At 51.7% G+C, this 21,335-nt stretch overlaps 2 protein-coding genes across 6 annotated transcripts in view; one reads left to right on the top strand and one right to left on the bottom strand.

Moving 5' to 3' along the window:
* The window catches only part of COPZ2 (COPI coat complex subunit zeta 2), a 20,676-nt gene extending 11,054 nt beyond the window's left edge, over window positions 1-9,622 (bottom strand). Inside the window, exons 1-3 of the mRNA XM_004378118.2 lie at window positions 9,554-9,622; window positions 8,921-9,153; window positions 7,857-7,890 (exon numbers count right to left, since the gene is read on the bottom strand). Of these exons, the coding sequence (XP_004378175.1) occupies window positions 7,857-7,890; window positions 8,921-9,153; window positions 9,554-9,622 (336 nt within the window). The remainder of the gene's footprint in view (window positions 1-7,856; window positions 7,891-8,920; window positions 9,154-9,553) is intronic.
* On the top strand, window positions 8,944-20,727 carry NFE2L1 (NFE2 like bZIP transcription factor 1). Of its 5 annotated transcripts, none has more exons than XM_004377989.2 (6): window positions 8,944-9,093; window positions 10,609-11,627; window positions 16,656-16,838; window positions 17,309-17,398; window positions 17,606-17,764; window positions 18,947-20,727. In XM_004377989.2, exons 2-6 carry the CDS (start codon window positions 11,118-11,120, stop codon window positions 20,288-20,290), a joined length of 2,286 nt encoding a protein of 761 aa, XP_004378046.1. In that variant the 5' UTR covers window positions 8,944-9,093; window positions 10,609-11,117; the 3' UTR covers window positions 20,291-20,727. The 5 variants fall into 5 exon arrangements, with proteins under 5 accessions (XP_004378046.1, XP_004378045.1, XP_004378047.1 ...); XM_004377988.2 differs by having other exon boundaries at window positions 16,623-16,838; XM_023732798.1 differs by lacking the exon at window positions 8,944-9,093 and adding an exon at window positions 9,408-9,497.
* The last annotated feature ends 608 nt before the right edge of the window (window positions 20,728-21,335 follow it).

The raw sequence follows: 21,335 nt of genomic DNA, 5'->3' as shown, positions 1-21,335 counted from the left end.
CCTCGCGCTGACAGCGCCGCCCGCCCTGCGCCGCCCCCGGAGGCCACCGCCCACTTCCAGCCGGCGGCGCAGGCCTCGCGGCCCCCTCTCTTCCCATCTCCCGTCCTTGTCGTTTGTTTCCCCCCACGGCCCTTTCGTCCTAGTCTCCCTACTCTCCCCGCCAGCCCTCCCCGCGCCCCACACCCGAGATCCTTCCTCCACCTCTCCTTTCCCTCTCTCCTCCTCGCCTCCTTTCCAGTCCTTAAAGCCCAGAGCTAAAGATCGTATCCTTTCTTTGCCCCAGGACCGGCCCTTCTTCCCATCTCCTGCCTCCTCTCCGCCGCCTGTAGGTTTGGTGTGCACCGGCGTCCGCAGGCTGTCCTGGGCTCAGCAGAAGACACAGGCAACCCCCAGTTTTATCTCTTGACCCCTATCAGGGCACTATCGGACAAATCTGTCAGGACATTCTTTGAGTCTTAGAGGCAGACACTATCAGTGAGAGCAGATGAGGGCAGTTCTGAGCAGTCCTCTGTGGAGAAGAGGGTCTCACAGTACTTGGAGAAGGGAGCCCTGGCCCCTGGGACGCTTCCCAAGACACAGCCCAATGTGAACAAAGACAGATGCCTAGTGGCATAAATACTCCACTAATGGTGTCAGGCTTTGCCACTCGTTTTGGTTTCCTTGATGGAAGTATGCTAGAGGACAAGATTCCACCCCAGGATACCCCAGCCAGTAGGAAATTTACACTTACCATGGTACTTATCCATTTACCCTTAACAACATCAGGTGAGTATTTTACATTTAAACCAGGGCTACAAACTGGTTCCATTGGTTGAAACCCCTGCTGAGAATTTGCATTTCCACCCCAGATATACTGAATCAGAATCTACAGTTTAACAAGATCTCCAGGTGATTCTTATGTATAACTTCCTGGGAACTTGTTAGAAATGCAAATTCTCAGCTGGGGTTCAAACTGGAACAAACAGGGGCCCTATTTAAACACTTTCACAGACATTATCTAATATAACCCACACCTGTGAGGTATTAGTCCACCTCATTGCCATCGAGTCGAATTCGGCTCGTAACGACCCTATTAGAGTAGAACTGCTCAATAGCATTTCCAAGGCGCAGCTGATGGATTGGAGCTGCCAACCTTTGGGTTAGCAGCCGTAGTTCTTAACCACTGTACCACCAGGGCTCCTGTGAGGTATTAGGTAGCTATTACCCCCAGTTTAGAGATAAGGAAAGGGAGACTCAGTTTGCTGGACATTTTCAGGATGGTTGGGTGCCCTCAAGTTGATTCCTACTCATAGTGACCCCATGTGACAAAGTAGAACTGCCCCCTAGGGTTTTCTTGGCTGTAATCCTTATGGAAGCAGATCACCAGGTCTTTCTCCCACAGAGCGGTTGGGTGGGTTCCAACTACCAAACTTCTGGTTAGCAGCTGAGCCCTTCACTGTTTGTGCCACCAAGATTTCTTTTCAAGATAGTACAACTAATAGATGAGTGGGGATGGAACTCAAGTTTTAGACTTGGAATTTCTTCTCTGTTCTTCTCTTCAAGGCCTCTTATGTTGTGTACCACACTCACTGAAGATGACTGGGCAATAGGATTTTCCTCTTCTGAGTAGCATCAAGCCTTATTAGTCTTCAAGACTCTTAAAAGTCATCACTCAAAGGCCGTCTCTGTATCTAACGTGCTCCATCTCAGTATCCTACTTCTTTCATCGTACTTTTCTCAATCTCTAAATATCATTTCTACTAATTTGCTTATACAAATGTGTATAGTCCTCCTCCCCATCAGACTATGAGCCCCACAAGAATATAGATTATGTGTCTGTCTTGTTTACTATCAGATCCCTGTTGCCTTGCACAGGGCCTGGCACATGACAGGTACTTAACTGGCATCTGCTGAGTAAATGAGTGAATAAATGAATTCAAGAGGAGGAATATAATATATAAATATTTTTGACAAACAATAAAATGCACTTACTTTGGAAATAGTGGTAATGGCTGTAAAACATTGTGAATGTAATTAATGCCATTGAATTGCATACTTAAAAATAGTTAAAAGGAAAAATTTTATGTTACATATATGTCACCACAATAAAAAAAATTGAATGTACTTATCAATTAAACCATATTTGATATACTGAACAAATATTTATTGAGTGCTTATTATGTACCAGGTACTTTTCTAGTCACTGGGATACAACAGTAAACAAAATAAACATATTTGCTTATGTTCGAGTGTGTGTGTGTGTGTGTGTGTGTGTGTGTGTGAACGAAGATCTGAAGGTGGAGAGGGAGGGAGCCATGGAGACATCTGAGAAAACATCCACTGAACCTCTTTCTGTGATGATTTAGAAGGCACATTCCAGTCTTCCTGACAGGCAATCAGAGTTATAATAGTGAACATTAGTCAACATTATTTAGTACAATAAGGGAAAAAAAGACCCAGTATTTGGGCTTTTCATTTGTTTGGATTCTAGGTCATCAGAAGTTACTACTGTCAATGGTCGTGTCAACTGGGTAAGTTAGAAAAAATACTGATTTGATTATTTTGACACCTTAATATTTCTGTGAACTAGTCAGTTTTTAGTTTGTATTTACAAGGACAGCACCAAAAAGCCTCTGGGGGCATTTCCCAGCCTCTGTTTGGCATCTGGTACCCACCATTACAAAGAAGGTCAGCCTGCAGAAGAAGGGAGGGAGAACCAGGAAGGTAGGGGGACTCAGGGAGCTGGTGTGGCTCCACGGGGAGAGGTGGGCCAGTTACTACACAAAGAGTGGATGGGAAGGCACTGGGGCTGGGCTGAGAGGTGGCCAGAGAAGGAAGCTTATGAACCACAACACCCTCATCACTGCTCCCACCACCACTGTTGTTGCTAGTGTGATAATCATTAGAATCTCTTTATATTCTAGGTGGAGTGGTGAATAAGTGAATTCGGAGCCCTCAAGTTCAGCTTTGCAAAGAAGAGATTCTCCCCAACGATGGCCATTCCCCAAACTCTCTCAGAACAAACTCCAGGACTCCTCTCTTTCCTTGTGCCCTCCCCCACCTAAGCATGAGGTGCACCTTGAAATGGTAGACACTAAGCATGCACTGGGTCAGAACGGTGTCTTCCACAGAGCATCACCCCAGAGGACTTGAGAAGTGTACAGCCCAGCAGAAAAAAATCCGCTGGACAGCCTAACCGGAATGAGGACGCCAAAGGTGGGTTCAAAAAGAATGCAGCCTTGTGTTTCTCTGCTCACTGTGCTCCTTTCTGGCTGCAGTGGGGTGAGGAAGGGAGCCTGTGGAATGTTGGACTCTTACTTGGTCCTGAAAACACACATATCCCTGCCCTCTGGAGTCTCCAGGAAGTGAGGGATTCAAGTGGGGTTTGGCTTTGGGCCTTGGTGGATCTCGGAGGTGAGACCAGTCCGTTTCTCTGACTCACCCTCCTGCAGCCGCATTTCTGTGCTGTCTGTCCTAGGATTTCAGCATCTGCTCTTGTGTGACAAGAAGAAACAGCTCCCTTGGGTAACAGCCTCTCTCCATCCTTCCTGCTATAATGTCAAGAGGGGGAGGTGTGTATGTGGAATATGAGGCAGGGATGTGTGTGCTTATGGCGTCCCTAAGAGAGAAAATGAATGCTTCCACGGCTGTCTGCAGCATGGGCTTCCAGCAGAGCGTTCTAAGGTCAGCTCTCATTTCTTCAACATATTTGGCTTTCCTTGGGACAAGGTGGTGGGGTAGGTGAAGAGAGTTCGGAGAGAAAGGGACCTGACATAGCCCTACCCATGCACGAGTGGCTTTATACACATGATCTGATTTTAAACCTTTGTGAATAAGCGTATTGTTATCTCTACTGAGCCCAGCATAGCCCAACTAGTAAGTGGCAGGGCCAGATTTTTGAACCCAGCTCTGAGTCGAAAGCCTGCACTCTTTCCACCTCCCTGATTGCGATACGCCACACTGAGAACTATGCGAAGAGAATCACCCAGTGTTGTTTGGGACACAGGACACTAATGTGGTGAGACACATGGGAGAGCTGAGCCGAGCTTCATAAACTGTTAAATCAACACATGAATGAACAACGGGGCATTTTCATTGTATACGTCAAGGAAGAGAGCATCTTAGGCTGGACAAAGAGTACATTCTCCATGAGGTGATGATTCTCCTCTGCACTGCCATTGCTGTTTTTTACCCAATTTGGATTCTTGCTCTAAGCTAGTGATTCTCTACTCGGGTTGCACACCTGAGGAAATTTTAATAGCCTACTGATGCCTACTAATTGGTCCAGGGTGGGACCTGGGCCTGGGTCTTTTTTATAAGTTCCCCAGGTGATTCTAATGTAAAGCCAGGGTTGAGAGGCAATCTTGTCAGATAGCTGTGGTGGTGGTGCACAGGGAAGAGGTTGGTTTGTAGAAGAGCTTTTCCTCTTTTGATGGTTTAATGCTAACAAGCTTGCTAAAGAAGTTTACCATGTAAGAAAGGGGGCCAGATGTTGGGATTAGCAAGAAAACTAATTGATTTCCTTGCAAGACATGCTAACATTTAGTATTGACAGGATGTAATCCTAGACTCTCTCAGAAGGGCTGTAAGGAAGTCTCAGGCAGTCATGTAACCCATTCCCCTGGATTAGGTGGGGGTGGAGAGTGAGAAATACTTATATAGATTCGCAACATTTAAAAAGGTTTTAAAAGAAGAAAAAGTAATGGGCAGCCAGAATGGCAGAAAGGCTGGGTTTCTCCTTAGGGAAAAAGGCAGTTCCTGCTCTTCCAGAGGAAATCCAAGCCTCAATCAATGTGCCCTTCCACAGCCCCTTCTCGGAGGGCCTCCAGGCAGATGTCATCCTCCAGGGATGACTGCAGGATGGATGTGACTGCTGGTAGCAGCAGCAGCTTTTCCAACGGGGGAAGCTAGGTTGACACAGATATTCCCGGGATGAGCGGGGATTTCAGGGTATGTTTTATAGTTAGCTGGCTCTTTTTATGAGGCCAAATCCCTGTGCATTAGAACTAACCCTCTTCCTGGCACAGCCTGAACAGCCTGGAATCACCAGACAAGGCCTGGTTTTACTGAGCCTCTAGCCCTTAGGGAGCAAGCACGTGTGCTCACTTTTTCCGTGGTCTTCTCCGTCTGATTGAATGGATATACTGAGACTGATGACACATCAGTATGGGATCTTTCTCTTGCTTCTTGGGCAATTGTCCTATTAACAGCTGTCCCAGGCAAGGGGGGTGGGGTGGGAGAAGGGAGGAGGGTGGCTTTTTGGGTGAAGAAGGACACACCCTGGATTTTACAAGTTAACCAGTGGGTTGTGGAAGGAGGTTTGTACCTGCTCAGACTTGATCTGGAACTCTAAGACAGAGTGGAAGACTGTCTTTAGGTCTCCACCTCCACTGGGGAGTATTAAATATCCTAGGCGCCCCCGCCCTGCCAGGCCTAACCACCTGCTGTTACGATTGAGATCATCTCTATTGCTATAGTGTCCTTAGCCCCTCCAATGGGCCAGGAATTCTGTCTTTCACTTTTACTTCCCACCTTTGTGAGACTACTCCCAGTTATTCTTTAACTCAAAAATACAGTTTCTGATGCATTTCTCCTCCATTTTACACACAGATAATTAATCATTATACACATTTATACACAGTACTTGAAGTCGGGAGGCAAAAGAAAATGAATGGGATAGTTCGGGCAAAAACGAAGGATCTCCTACCCCTTCTCCAAGGATTAACTTGGAGCCCCCTCCCATTCTGAGAGCCTGCCACTCCCTCCACACCCAGGACCTCAGAGAGGAGAGAAGGGAAAGGAGTGGATGGGTAAAAGTACAATCCAAGATATTTGAGTCGTTACAAAGTGATCAGTGAATTTAGGCTCTCTGAATGACATGACAGTGTCATCCTTTATCTCCCCAATGTGGCCTCCCCACGTCCAGCTGCCACGTTTTATTTCAGCGAATATTTATCTCATATGATTTCACGTTAGTCAGTCTTATATACACCATATGATTTTCTTTCTTATCCTAGGCACCTGGTGGAGTCCTGGTGGTGCAGTGGTTAAGGTACCTGGTAGGAGTCCCTGGGTGGCACAAATGGTTAAGTGCTCGACTACTAGCCGAAAGGCTGGCAGTTTGAACCCATCCAGGTGCACCTCAGAAGATAGGCCTGGTGATTTGCTTCCGAAAGACCACAGCCTTGCAAACCTTATGGAGCACAGTTCTACTCTATTCACCAGGAGTTGGAATCAGTGGCAACTAACAACAACAGGCATCTGGTACCCTGCTGTGCTCCTTGGAAAATACAAACCTACTTGTCCAAAACAGTCAGTTTTGTTGACTCGAAGGTTTCCTAATTCCCCATAGATACAGGATTGCCCAGAATTTTGTTTTGTTTTATAACTGTGTCAGGGCTTAAAATTGTTCTGTATTTGCTATGTCAAATGAATGACCACTCGTGGTATGCAATTTTTCTTTCTGCCTTCTCAAAATAAAACCAAAAAACCAGACCCGTTGCCATCGAGTCAATTCCGACTCATAGTGACCCTATAGGACAGAGGAGAACGGCACCACAGGGTTTCCAAGGAGCTGCTGATGAATTCAGACTGCTGGCCTTTTGGTTAGCTCTTAAACACTGTACCACCAGGGATCCCTTCTTAACATAATCTTGTTTATTTAAACCCCTGTAATACTACTCTGTTGCCATCAAGTCGATTCTGAATCATAGTGACCCTATGAGTGCGATGGACCCTTCTATACCTACAGACCAGAGCCCTGGTGGCACAGTGGTTAAGAGCTTGGCTGCTAACCAAAAGGTCGACAGTTCGAATCCACCAGCTGCGCCTTGGAAATTCTATGGGGCAGTCCTACTCTGTCCTATAGGGTCGCTGTGAGTTGGAATTGACTTGATGGCAACAGGTTTGGTTTTTGATTAATACTAGTCTGGAGCCCCAGTGGCACAGTGGTTAAGCGCTTGGCTGCTAACCAAAAAGGTTGGAGGTTCAAACCCACCAGGTGCTCTTCAGGAGGCAGATGTGGCACGCAGGGGTTGATTACCCAATACCTAATCTGTAGTGAACAATTTCACATGGGTTTCACTGCACCACATCAAAGTTCGAACCCACCAACCACTCTGTGGGTGAAAAGACCAGGTGCTTTGTTTCCATGAAGATCACAGCCTAGAAAACCCTATGGGGCAGTTCTACTCTGTCCTGTTGGGTCACTGTAAGTCAGAATTGACTTGACAGCACACAACAATACTAGTCTCAGCTTAATATCTTTTAGTTTTATGGTTTTTGGATGATTTCTCTCAACCCCTTTGATTTATTTTTGGAGTTAATGGTCATATCTCAATTTCTCCTCCCTTCTTACCCAATAGCAGTATTAATATTCATGGCCTTGCTAATTCAGGGGTTGAATGCTCTCTCATTTCCTTGGTAACCTGCTATATCCTTCAAAACCATACCTTCTCCAAATATCAATTCTTAATTTTAACAGTAAGTTCTAATCACAAACCTGCTTGCTTGAGTTCCTTTTCAGTTAATTAACAAGTATTATATTGTCTTCTAAGTTCCAGGCACTGTTCTAGGTTTTGTAGATATGGTGACTAATGCACAAAATCCTAGTCCTCATGGAGTTTATATTCCAGCATTTACTGGAAGATAGTAAATGAGTAAGTAAAACATGTGTTCTATGCATCAGTCTTTGAAAGGGGTAACTAGCTCAGTAATTTCATGAGGATTCAAGGATTGGATGCTGGTGCATTATTTATGTACAGTGAAAGTGCTTTGTAATCTGTGAACCACCAACGTTAAGCCTCTATCTCTGGAAACGTGATATACTTTATGTTCTTATCTAGAGAGTTATCAGTTTGCCTTGCCCTTAGTTGTACAAGGACCAACGACTCGTCCACTAGATTATGGGCTCTTCAAGAGAGGCAGGAATTTGAGTTGACACCTCTTTGTCCCACAGCTGGAAGCACTACAAACTCCGATAGAGTGATCGCCTAAAAGTGGTCTTCGAACTAGCTGCATTAGAATTACCAGGGTCGTTTAATGCACAGGCAGGTTATTGGGCCGCCATAATTTGCAAATTAAACAAGCTCCCCAGATAATGTTGGAGTAGATTAAAGCTCCAGTCAAACAAAGATGTTTTGGAAAGTATGACTAGATGGGATTGCAGAACTCTGTCAACTGAGCAAAATTCTTAAAGGGAAAGACTCAGCTCCGTAGGTGGCTATGCTGGGGGAGGAAGGGTAGGCTCTAGGGGGTGTTTCTGTCATGACAAAAATCGCTATCACACCACATCTCTCATATCCCAACTTCCTTCCCATCACCGTCGTGGCAACCCATCCGTGGGGCTACTTCCGAGGTGAGGCTCTTGCCTGGGACTTTAGGCACAGCCGTCACGGAGTGGCTGGGGGGAGGCGCGCCAGGCCAGCACCGCTAAGAAGCTGGGGTAGAGGCTTCCGCAGCCAGCATCCAAAATGGAGGCACGCGAGTCGTCGCCGCGAGGACCACATGCTCCGTGCCCCGCCCCGGCCCCTTCGGATCTCACTGACTTTTGCAAGTCACTGTGGGAACCCTCAAGAGGGGGGTTCCGCGCTCCGGCGGCAATGCCACTTCCCACTACTTGTCCTAGGCCCTCATTTCCTAGCCGGAAAATGCACTGGAAAAGCCTAACCAACATCCTTTCCTCAGCGACCAGTCTGTAAGACCTCCCGCAGCCGAGTTCGGCAAAAGGGTCCAGAATGCCCGGCAATAGGGGCTTCGTGCCAGTCATTGGTGGGACCACTCTGCGGGGCGGGCCTAGACACCCACTGGGCCGTGGTCCATGTCAGTCTTGTGAGATCGGGCAGGCGGAGGAGGAGACACATTCATCCATTGGGCTCTCTTTTCTGTCAATCAAAGCTACATCCGGCAATTGCCAGGCTCTGGGCTTGTTGATTGGAGAAACCTGTTCCGGGGGTGGCCGCGCGGGCTGGCTTCCGAGTGAGGTGGGAGGAGGGCGCGGGGAGGGAAGCCGAGGCAGGGGAGCTCTAGGCCGGCCGGCGGTGGCGGCGGCGAGGCCGGGACTCCGTCTAAGGGGCCTGCAGTGGCGGCAGCGGCGGACGCCGAGCGCAGCAACGGGTATCGGGCACATTTTTTCCTTCCCCTGACGAGAGAGGCGCAGCGCCGCGGGGTCGAGCCCTATGGGGTGAGGGGCGGCGGGGTGGATTTGAGGGTCAGGTGTGGGAGCGGGCGGCCGAGCGGGGCTCTTGTCCGGGCCTGGGTATGGCAGGGAAGGGCCGCAGGGCCGGGAAGAAGGCAGGCATCCGGGTGGGCCGGCCTGGGGAGGGTTGAGGGCACTGGAAGGCGTGGTATTTTACCCGGGCTTGGGAGCGGGGTGGGGCTATAGGAACGGAGGGCGGGGTGGGATTGGCTTTAAGGGTGGGTCAAGGCCGGGAAAATAGCACTTGTTCGCTGCTGCCCCGGAAGGCTAGAAGCTGAGACGCTGAGAGTGGGCATGGCGACTTGGTCCCAGCTGGACGCGGGTATTCGGGGTAGGGTGGGACTGGCCCGGACTCAGACCAGGGCCTTCTGGCCCTACCGGATCTTTGACTTTGTCCGGTTTCTCGAACTCATTTGGCTCTTGGGAGGTTTTAATACTAAATTGCATGAGAACGAGAGAGTAGGAATCCTGGGTCGCACTTGTGTTTACTCTGACGAAACCCGCGCGCGCGTGTGAGTGTGTGTGTGTGTGTGTATGTGTATATAGATCGCTCTTCCCTTTAGATTGAAGATGGTAGATGCGTTGCAGCAGTGAAGAGGAGAGGGGTATGTCTTGATTTATGAAATTAATGGCAGCTCAGAAGCAGAGACTAGAAACTGAAAGGCAGATATACCCCCTCCCCACTTGGCAGTCTGGCTTGAGAGTTTGGCCATAACTTGGTGGCTTGGCTCAGAAGGTGAATGAAAATAAAACCTGTCTGTGCAAATTCTGGATGAAATAATCCTTCCTCGGGCCCCCATGATCTCTCTCTCTCTCTCTTTTTTTTTAATGTGGGAGTGATAGGAAAGGGAAATCAGATTTCAAAGTTGGAAAAACAAAAGGCATTATTCTTTTGTGTGAAGTGGTGGCCTGACCGTTGTCCCTGTGTCCTTTCACACCCTTACACATTAATGATCTTTCTCTCCGCTTTACAGCTGGAAGGGGCAAGAATCGTAGAAAGTTTTCTTCTGAGAGATGGGAAACGAACTTAACTTTAAGTTGGAAAATTGACTTCTCACATTAAAAATAGAAGCTGGGTAGAGTGTTGGTGGGGGGAGGGGATGGTAAGTCAGGCAACATGTAAAATATTTTGGATGCCCTGGGCATTGTCAGCTTATCCAAAGTAGGCTACCTTTTAGGGTATTGCAAATATAATATTCAGTAGCAGGGATCCTTTGTGAGTGATATTTTCCTTTTATAGTTATTTGACCTATAACAGGATTTGTTTGCTTGCTTGTTCTTGGGGGTATAATAAGTGATTTATTTTTCCTCCTGTAAAAGTGGCCTCTTCTTAGAATGTGTTTCCTACCTTTTACCATGAAGTTTTTCCTACCTTCATCATGGTGTGCAAAGCATGGAATCTTACCTTGTTGGTCTTGTGATTCCCATTACAGGTTTCTCTGGAAACCCCCCTGGTAAGTGTGGAGGAGGCGGGACACTCTGACCCAAGACAAAAGGCCTGTAGCTCCAGCCAAAGAAAATAAACCTTAGGAGGGAGAAGGAAAAAAAAAAAAGGTCCATCAGCTGTTTCTGAGAACAGCCTGCAGTGGAATCTACAGAGAGGACAGCTAATGTGAGTGAGGAAGTGACTATATGTGGACTGTGGAGACAGTAAGTCACATGGGCCCTGAGGGCCTGGACTGGGTTAGGAACAGTTGCGCTTTCAGAGGTGAGGTGTCAAGAAGGGAAAAGTGAATGTGGTCTGGAGTGTGGCCTTGGCTCCACGGGGTGTGCTTTCCTCTGGGCCCATCAGGGAGCTCAGCCCCTGTGTTCTGCCAGGGTGAGGTGCAGGGTTTGGCACTGAGGAGAGTAATTTGCTGGCTGGAGCAGCAGAGCAGTGGCCTTGATTTGTGTTTTGGAAGATTTAAAAACCAAAAAGCATAAACATTCTGGTCCTTCAGCAATGCTTTCTCTGAAGAAATACTTAACGGAAGGACTCCTCCAGTTCACCATTCTGCTGAGTTTGATTGGGGTGCGGGTGGACGTGGATACTTACCTGACCTCACAGCTCCCCCCACTCCGGGAGATCATCCTGGGGCCCAGTTCTGCCTATACTCAGACCCAGTTCCACAATCTGAGGAATACTTTGGATGGCTATGGTATCCACCCCAAGAGCATAGACCTGGACAATTACTTCACTGCGCGGCGGCTCCTCAGTCAGGTGAGGGCCCTGGACAGGTTTCAGGTGCCGACTACTGAGGTAAACGCCTGGCTGGTCCACCGGGACCCGGAGGGTTCTGTCTCTGGCAGCCAGCCCAGTTCAGGCCTCACCCTCGAGAGTTCCAGTGGCCTCCAAGATGTGACAGGCCCAGACAACGGGGTGCGAGAAAGCGAAACGGAACAGGGATTCAGTGAAGATTTGGAGGATTTGGGGGCTGTAGCCCCTCCAGTCAGTGGAGACTTAACCAAAGAGGTTAGTGGCCCTGTGGTGAGTGGGTGGGGTCTGGGGGTAGTGGGGCGGGCTGGTCCTGAAAGACTGTGGTCATATCACTAATCCCTTTAAAGAACCAGGTAGGTTCCAGGGGAGTCTCAGGTATTGTTCTTGGATGGGAATGGGCTGACTTAGAGGTGAGATTAGGGGCTGGGATCATTTCACCGTGTTGAACCATTGACCTACCTCTTAACGTACTGTCAGGGCAGTGGGAGGTTCGTAGAACATGCCAGCATGTTTACTGCTTGGATTTCAACACGACTTCTGGAGGCACATGGTGGGGGAGGGATCATGTTGTGATGGGCTTTGATGCAGTGTGTATCTGTTGCTAAGACACAAATACTTGGTGGACTCTTGCCCTGTATTCCCCCCACCCCCCCACCCCCAAATCAAAACACACATCCATACCCTGAAGTTCTTTTCCTTTGTGGTCAGGCATGTTGTTGTGAGGTCCTGATAAGTCAGCTCTCCTGGGCCTGAGCCAAGGGCTAGATTTGGAGAGTTATTCCTGGCCTGGAGAGGGTCAAGGCTCCCAGTCTTTGCTGAAGGCCTACTGCAGGGAGTAGGGAGGAGGGGGTTGGGAGCTTGAAGAGAAGCTGCATTCTGCTCGCCTTGAGCTGTCAGAGGAGATCTTTCGCTTCTGTCATGTGGGCTGACTTACTGTTCTGGGCAGAGTGATGCAGTTGCCTTTAGCCGTGGGAATGGCTGCTGTTCCCCCTACCCCACCAACACGATGCTAAGACTGCTTGTTATCTGGCTCTGGCTTGCCACCCAGCCTTAAGGAGAGGCCCACTGCACTCTCCTGGCCACTAGGGAAGAAGGCTATATATATTGGGCTGCGTTTTCTAGAGGTTAGGCCTGGTTGAGGGTGTGGGATACTGAGGAGGGGATGTGGAGTATGGAAAAAGGTCCACAGAGCTAGACAACTTGGCTCCCTTGCCCACCAAGTCAGACAAGGTTTTGCCTTCCTCCCTGCATTCGAGCCTGTGCCTGACCTCAGTTCTCTAAATGTTAGAGACTGTCAAAGAATATGGCCTCCTCTAGGCCATTGATCCTCAACTATGGGCAGTTTGGTCCCCCAGGGGACATTCGGCTTTGTCTGGAGACATTCTGGTTGTCACAACTGGCGTGTAGTGGGGAGAGGCCAGGGATGCTGCTAAACATCTGAAAATGCATAGGACAGCCCCCCCAACAGATTTATCCAGCCCCAAATATTAGTCATGCCAAGGTTGAGAAACCCTGCTGGATGCTCAGCTGGCTCATACTGGATCAGCTTTGAGAGAGACTAGGGTTACCTGAGGAGCCCTGGCAGCAGAGTGGTTAAGCGTTCAGCTGCTAACCGAAAGGTCGGCTGTTTGACCTAGCGGGAGAAAGATGTGGCAATCTGCTTCTGTAAAGATTTACAGCCTTGGAAACCCTATGAGGCAGTGCTACTCTGTCGTATAGGGTCGCTGTGTGTCGGAATCGACTCGACGGCAACGAGTTTGGTTGGTTTAGGGTTATCTGAGCATGGGTGGCATGAGCATGTCTTACCTCTCAGTCCCTCTTCTCTTGGGTTCTTACAATGCCTCTTGGTGCTTTACCTCTTCTGCATCCCCTTTCCCTTCCCTTTCCTTCAAGTGGGCTCCAGACTTGGCACAGCAGTCAGAAGAAGCGTGCCTCCTGTGCAGCTCTCCAAGGGGTGGGTGTAACTGGGCTTGCTCCCGGGAACCTGGGCAGGCGACCTGCAAGGGTAGCTCTGCTCCTGTCCTGCGGGCGTGCTCTTGGGGTTGAATGGGATGGGATATTTTGGCTATAGTTGGATGTGTTGGGGCAAATGGGATGGGATTTTAACCCTGCTTTCTGAGCAGGTTTCTGTTCTCCTTGTGTTTCTGGGCCCTTGTAAAGGTTGTGCATTCCCTGACCCCAGGCTGTCACTGTTCTCTCTGGGGGTTGGGGGAACCAATATTAGGGGCTTAGGCTGGGTGTGGGGGAAGGGAAGATTATTATGTGTCTAGAACATTTCCTCAGCAACTCAGGGATAAAAATACCCAGGTCCAGAGCATGTGACAGGCACTGCTGGAGCTGGTATTATCCCTGGGGTGGCAGCTCTCCCCCACTGCCAGGCCTGTTCAATGGACAGCCATAGCCTGGGCCCTCGTCAGGGATAGGATTCCCCTCAAGGTTGGCACTCTGCCCAGAGTAGGGGGGTGGCCTGTTTACAGCTCTTTCCAGGCTAGGAGCAGTTTGTGACCAAGGAGAACATACTGTCTCTCCGCCCTGACCTTAGACTCGAGGGGAGCAGCAGTGCGGGGGGCAGCCACATCTCTTCAGAAGCCAGTCCAGGAGTCTGACTGTGATGCGCATCACAAGGGCCTTTTTCCTGCTTTGAGAGGGTTGGCCGGGGTCAGGCAGAGAACATTCTTGCACAAAACGGAGGTAAATGGGGAAGTAGGTGACAATGGGGAAGTAGGTGACGTACTGGTGGCCGGGGTCCTGCTGAGCACCTGTCTCCCTAAGTGCAGGGCGTCGGGTTGTGTCTCCTCTCTTGCTTGGGGCTAGGCCTGGCCAGGATGTGCCATTCTGCGCGTGGGCAGATGGCTTTCACCTTTTCTCTAGTCTGACCTATTTTAGGGTGACAGAGCCCCTGGTTCACAGTGGGTCTGGGTGTACTGGGTTCCCACCCAGTTTAGCTTGTGATCGTTGGGCTTGAGGAGAGCTGGGTGCAGCCCTTGGGAGGAACGGGAAAACTGCTTCCACTCCCGGGAAGAACTTAGCTTCCAGAGAAGCTGTGGGAGGGGCAGGCTGCGACAGGAGGGAGCGTGGCACCCCTTCCCCCAGGGCACACACTGCACCACCCCAGCTGACTGGCTGGGCTGGGTGGGGCTGCCCGCCCCTGGGTGCATCTCCTCAAGGAGACGGAGGCGGCCCCGGGATGGGCTGCTTCCTGCGGCAGCTTCCCCAGCTGCCCTGGTGCAGAGATTGGCTGCCGGCTGCAGCTAGGTAACAGGCGGTGGGAGGGGATTGGCTCCCTCCGCATCTCCAGCGGAGGCCTGGGGGAGGAGATTGGCTCTCGGCGCAGCCTAGGTAACGACAGTGGGAGGGGATTGGCTCTTTCCGCAGCCCAGCTGCTGACCTGGGGGAGGGGATTGGCTCTCTGCAGCCTCAGCAGTGACCTGCGGGGGGGAGGGGGAGGGGATTGGCTCCTTGCTGCAGCCTAGGTAACAAGTTTGGGGGGCGTGGGGAGGGGGAGCGAGGGAGGAGCGGGAGGATAGGCCCAGGAGGGCGCTTGCTTTCCTCTGCAGCTTGAGCCCGGAGCATGGGGTGGGAGTCCCATCTCACTGCAGCCTCTGCGGTGAGCTCAGGGTTGGGGCTGCCGGGTGCCTGAGTGGAACTGGGGTTGTGAGGTGGGAGGGGGCTGCTCAAGGATGGAGGAAGGGGGCTGGGCTGGGCCGGGCCGCCCAGGCAGCAGCACGGGCGGGGCACCCTCCTTGGGCCCCTTGGAGCTAGCAAGGGGCCACCCTTCCAGCCTGGTGTGCTCCCCGCAAGCCAAGAGCTCCTTGCAGCCCCCTGTCCGGCTTCCCGGCACCGGCTGCCCTGGGGCTCACCTCGCAGACCATGACCCGCCTGGACCGAAGCTCTCACAGTGGTGGGGGCCATGCCAAAGGGAGCCGGCCCCTTAACTCTTTGCTGGCTGCTCACCGGGTGGCCCAGCCCCCCTCTGCTCCTGGGTCCAGGGCTTCTGTTCAGGTTGGTGTATGTGGGGAGATTGTAGGGAGAGGTACAACTGGGAGGTCTTAGAGTCAGAGTCGGGAGGTTTATGGTGGGAGAGGGATCTCTGGTTAGGGTTAGGGAGGTGGAGCTAAGATACTGCTTTCTGGAAAGTATCTGCTTTTTAACCCCTGAATGGAAGGCAGCAATTTAGTTTCCTTAGGCTGGTGGGGAGGGTTCAGGCACAGGGTGCGGCAGGTACATGAAGCCTAAAAGATTCTTATTTACTGGGGCTTCTGTGCTAGTGGCAGTAGGGGTGGCAGTTGGTGCAGGAACTGATCAGGAGCCACTAGAGTAGATCGGGAGGGAGGCATTCTGGTGCCCAAGGCAGCAGTCGTGCCTGAAGAGCGATGCGGGCTATGTCCTTGAGTGGGTTGACTGCCTAGGGAGGCGGGAAGTCAGGAAGTCCTGGGGTGTGGTAAGGAAGGAGTGAGAGCACTGGATGAGGGGACACAGTGGGGCTGCCTGGCAGGGTGGGGCGGCCAGTGGGATCATCTGACTCTGCCTGAGGCTCTCCTGGGACAGAGGCAGCTTGCTGGGATCAGCTGAGAACGGGAATTCTGGCAGGAATGGCTCTGGAGGTGAGCCTGGGCTTTAGGAGTTGTGGGTGTTCAGTCCCATTCCTCTGTCAGCCAAGGAAGGGGAATGGCTGGAGGGAGGCCTGGAGATAGCCCGGTATTGTCATTGGTTGCATCAGGTGGTTGGAAATGCAGGGATTTTCCTTTCCAGCCCACCCCACCCCTTTATGCAAATGAAATGGCACCATAGGCTGATGCAAGCCTGGCCACTAAGAAGCAATTCTGCATGACAGTTTGCCCCTGCTTGCCATGGCCAGCTCTCTATAAACTGAGTTTTAAGGGATTCTCCTCCTAAAATTGAAAGTGTCTCCCGCTACCCTCTTCCTTCTTATGCTCCCTTCTTCCTTCTTATGTAGGGTGAGGTGGCCCTGCCTTCTGGCCTGGGTGTGCCTCTGGTCCAGATCCTAAGCCCACAGACTTATATGGTGATGGTCACGCTACTGGATTTTGCTAGTGGCTCTTTTTCGGGGGTGGAGGTGGTGTCCGGAAATGGATGAGTGAAGCCTTCCTGGTGCAGAGGGGCAGGTGTAGAACAAGGAGAGGCTCCACCCAGGACTAATTGGAGTGACAGGAGGAGGGACCTCTGAGGAGCAGGACAGGGAGGGGCCCCTGGGACCTGAGAGTAAAGTCATGGTGGTCTGTCTTTCAGGACATAGATCTGATTGACATCCTTTGGCGACAGGATATTGATCTGGGGGCTGGGCGTGAGATTTTTGACTATAGTCATCGCCAGAAGGAGCAGGATGTGGACAAGGAGCTGCAAGATGGAGGAGAGCAGGGGGACACCTGGCCTGGAGAGGATGCAGAGGCTCTGGCACGGAACCTGCTAGTGGATGGAGAAACTGGGGAGAGCTTCCCTGCACAGGTAACACTGCCTCTGCCCACCGGGTTCTCTTTTTTTCCCTACCTCCCCCCCAAAACCACACAAACTGGGGTGGAGCTCTTCCAGGAATGTCCCCTTCAGGAAGACAGGTTGTGGCTGCGGGATGGACCAGAATGTGTATTTTGTGTTGGGGTCTGTAAGTCACAGTGGCTGGGCTAGGGAGGGGGTGTGGGTGAGCAGCAGTCACAGAGGGGCCAGGCCCTGGCAACAGCACAGAGGAGGCAAAGCCTTTGGCATCCTCCTTCCTGCTTTAGGACTCTTCCACCTCCCTTCTCTTGTTCCTGGAGTTTGGGACTCAGGGCCAGCCATTGTCCCAGAAATGGGAGGAAGCTTGCAGGCCTGCAACCAGCCAGCTCCTCATGGAGTTTCCCCTTGGACAGGCTGGGAGGAGGCCTCAGCCTGCAGGCAGCCAAGGCCCAGGTCAGTCAGACTTACAGTTGCTGTTGCCACAGGTGCCTGGTGGGGAGGACCAGACAGCCCTGTCCCTGGAAGAGTGCCTTAGGCTGCTGGAGGCCACCTGCCCTTTTGGGGAGAATGCTGAGGTGAGCAGGACTCAGGGAGAGCCCGCTGAGCAGGGCCGCCTGCACCTGGCATGTTTCTCCATGGCTGGCTAAGGTGCCAGCTCTTGTCCTGGCTGCTGGGGGTGAATCAGAGGAAGGAAGACACAGAAAAGCAGGTGGTAGCCTCTGGGAGGAAAGCAGAAGGTGGTTTTTCCTTCTCCCCTGTTAAAGCGTCTGTTTTGACCCCAGTTTCCAGCAGACATTTCCAGCATAGCAGAAGCAGTGCCTAGTGAGAGTGAGCCTCCAGCTCTTCAGAACAACCTCCTGTCTCCTCTCCTGACGGGGACAGAGTCGCCATTTGACTTGGAACAGCAGTGGCAGGATCTCATGTCCATCATGGAAATGCAGGTAGGATTATCGGAACAGGGCACAAACTCCTCGGATGTGTTTTTCCATCTCTGGGGAAAGAAGGAGTAACACCTGTTTCTCTCTCTGATCCGTACACCCCAGGTGTATGGATCCTTGGGGTGGCAGAGGGTGGAGTGAGGGGTAGAGTAGCTTTCTAAAGCAGGGTCTGCCACCTAGTGCACCTTCTTTCTTTCCCTCAGGCAGTGTCACTTGGCTGGGTGTTTCCAAGGTTTGGCGTTAATTCTAGCGTTGATACACATAGTGCTTGACAGCCATCATCATCTCACTTGGCCCTCACAATGCTCTAATCAGCTAATATTATTTTAAAGGTGTTCTAACCAGGGCTTCCAATTGGTTTTTCCCAGTTCAGTCATGGTCGAGGAAGTGACGCTGGAACAGACCCAAATTTTTAAAATTTGGGTGAACTGGTGCTATAGCTGGAATGAGAAAAAATTACAGATTGGAGCCTTGTTAGAAACTTAATCTCTCTTTTAGAAAACAAGGACAGTGTATACGTTGTGTAGCAGCCAAATCTCTTGCCTGTGGGCACAGAGTTGGAAATGGCGCTGCCATGCTCAAAGATGGCGGCTGACTGTGCTGCTTTGAATGTGTCACTCTCCACGGTCCTGCCGATAATCCAGTCTCACGCATTAGGCTCCTGAAGGAGCTCGCTACGCCTCTTCCAAGTCCGTTCCAGGGCTTCAGCCTGTAATTTTTCCCATTTCTCATCACCCAGATTGTAAAAATCTGGGTCTGTTCCGGTTTCACTTCATCGGCCATGACTGAACCCATTCAAACCAGTTTGAAGCCCCGGTTCTGACTCCAATCTGAGTGTTCTATTCTCGGTGCTGATTTTGCAGTAGTAAAGACGTAGTTAAGGTTATGTGTTTCCTTATTCTCCCTTTAAGATGGGGGGAATCTGGCCAGACATGACCAGGACCCGGTCATGTCCTGTATTTGGGGTGGATTCCACAGGAAGGACCCCATCTCTGCCAGGCCAGGTGGCCCAAGCTGAGCCAGGAGATGACCCTGTGGGCTTTGGTTTCCAACCTCTTACTTTACACCAGTGCAACTGAGGCTCTGTTGGGAGCCTGCAGGGTATGAACCCTCCTCCCTTTCCACACCTGGAGAGGGAGTCTGGTCTTCAGACTCTGGAACAGTGATGCTCTTCTCCCCTCCCAGGCCATGGAAGTGAACACGTCGACCAGTGAAATCCTGTACAACACCCCTCCTGGAGACCCACTGAGCACCAACTACAGCCTTGCCCCCAACACTCCCATCAATCAGAATGTCAGCCTGCATCAGGCATCTCTGGGAGGCTGCAGCCAGGACTTCTCCCTCTTCAGCCCTGAGGTGGAGAGCCTGCCTGTGGCTGGCAGCTCCACACTGCTCCCCCTGGTCCCCAGCAATTCCACCAGCCTCAACTCCACCTTTGGCTCCACCAACCTGGCGGGGCTCTTCTTTCCGCCCCAGCTGAATGGCACCACCAATGACACAGCAGGCCCAGAGCTGCCTGACCCCCTGGGGGGCCTGCTGGATGAAGCCATGCTGGATGAGATCAGCCTCATGGACCTGGCCATTGAAGAAGGCTTTAACCCTGTGCAGGCCTCCCAGCTCGAAGAGGAGTTTGACTCTGACTCAGGCCTCTCCTTGGATTCGAGCCATAGCCCTTCCTCCCTGAGCAGCTCTGAAGGCAGCTCTTCCTCTTCTTCCTCTTCCTCCTCCTCTTCCTCAGCTTCTTCCTCGGCCTCTTCCTCCTTTTCCGAGGAAGGTGCTGTGGGCTACAGCTCTGACTCTGAGACCCTGGATCTGGAAGAGGCGGAGGGCGCTGTGGGTTACCAGCCTGAGTATTCCAAGTTCTGCCGCATGAGCTATCAGGATCCGTCTCAGCTCTCCTGCCTGCCCTACTTGGAGCATGTGGGCCACAACCACACATACAACATGGCACCTAGTGCCCTCGACTCTGCTAACCTGCCACCTCCCAGCACCCTCAAGAAAGGTAGCAAGGAGAAGCAGGCAGACTTCTTAGACAAGCAGATGAGCCGGGATGAGCATCGAGCCCGAGCCATGAAGATCCCCTTTACCAATGACAAAATCATCAATCTGCCTGTGGAGGAGTTCAATGAGCTGCTGTCCAAATACCAGCTGAGTGAGGCCCAGCTGAGCCTCATCCGTGACATCCGGCGCCGGGGCAAGAACAAGATGGCGGCACAGAACTGCCGCAAGCGTAAGCTGGACACTATCCTGAACCTGGAGCGAGACGTGGAGGACCTGCAACAGGATAAAGCCCGGCTGCTACGGGAGAAAGTGGAGTTCCTCCGGTCACTGCGGCAGATGAAGCAGAAGGTCCAGAGTCTGTACCAGGAGGTGTTTGGGCGGCTGCGTGATGAGAATGGGCGACCTTATTCTCCCAGCCAGTACGCACTCCAGTATGCTGGGGATGGCAGTGTCCTCCTCATTCCCCGCACGCTGGCTGACCAGCAGGCTCGGCGGCAAGAGAGGAAGCCAAAGGACCGGAGGAAGTGAGCCTGGAGAGAAAGGGGTTGACGCTCACCAAGACCGAAACTGAAGGGCTGGGCCTGGACCTGGACCTACAGCGGGGACTTTAATGCCTTCTTATCCAATATATCTTCTCAGATGGGATGACTGCGGGTCAGTGTACAGAAGAGGCGGGCACAGGCACTGTCTGGCTCAGCTTCCCCTACAGGGGTGGGGTGGAAGTGGCCAGACCATTTGGGCGGACAGGGTCCTCGCCCTTACCCCTTTCCTTCAACGGAGGGGGCAGTGTTGCCATTGCTGGAGGTAAAGGAGCTGTACGGAGCAGAGGCCAACAGGGAAAGGAAAGGACTTGGGAAAGGAGGGGAAAGTAGTAGAAGGTGTCATTTCTGGAAGGAAGGAAGAAAACAAACCCAGAAAAATCAAAGCGGGAAGAAAACTAAGGGAAGGTTAAGTTTGGCTTTGGCCAGGATTCCAGGCAGCAGGTTTTAGTGACTCAGGTGGGACTAGGTTACTGGTGTGAGTGAACCCCATTTCAGTCTGGGGAGGGGTGATAACACAGACACATGGTGGGCTGGGGGAGGGGCCTTGTTAACTTTCTGGTCCCTGCACTTTGGCATCCCTGAAGGGGGGCTCTTGGATGTCTCCCATTATTTTTCAGTAGGGTGGGAGCCATAGGGACCCAACACTGACTTTGAGGTTTAGGGTCAAAGGGTAAAGTGAACAGGAAAGGGTCATGAGGCCCCATGTTGCAGCAGCCCCAACGCCAAGCATGTCACTCACTGCCCTGCCACTCCCATCTCCCTTGTGTGCTCCAGCCATTGCTGAGGGAGGCACCCACTGTCTCTGTCAGAGCCTGCATGTGAATGCTGTACTCTTCCACCTCTTCTCCCCCCACCAGCTGCCTGTAGCTGTTAGGTACAGCTGCCAGCAGTGCTCCGGGCACTGGGCCTGTGCCCTCCTCCTCTGGGGGCTGCCTTTGAGGCAGGGGGGTGGGGGGGAGGATGAAGAGGGAGAAGCCAGCGCTACAACCTCCAGGCAGTATTCAGCACAACAGTGGGGAGTGACCCTTCCC

The sequence above is a fragment of the Trichechus manatus genome, unplaced genomic scaffold (genome assembly GCF_000243295.1).
Source record: "Trichechus manatus latirostris isolate Lorelei unplaced genomic scaffold, TriManLat1.0 scaffold00054, whole genome shotgun sequence".
NCBI classification, from domain to species: domain Eukaryota; kingdom Metazoa; phylum Chordata; class Mammalia; order Sirenia; family Trichechidae; genus Trichechus; species Trichechus manatus.
The sequence above is the reverse complement of the archived record's forward strand: the minus strand, read 5'-3'. Positions and strand labels throughout refer to the sequence as shown.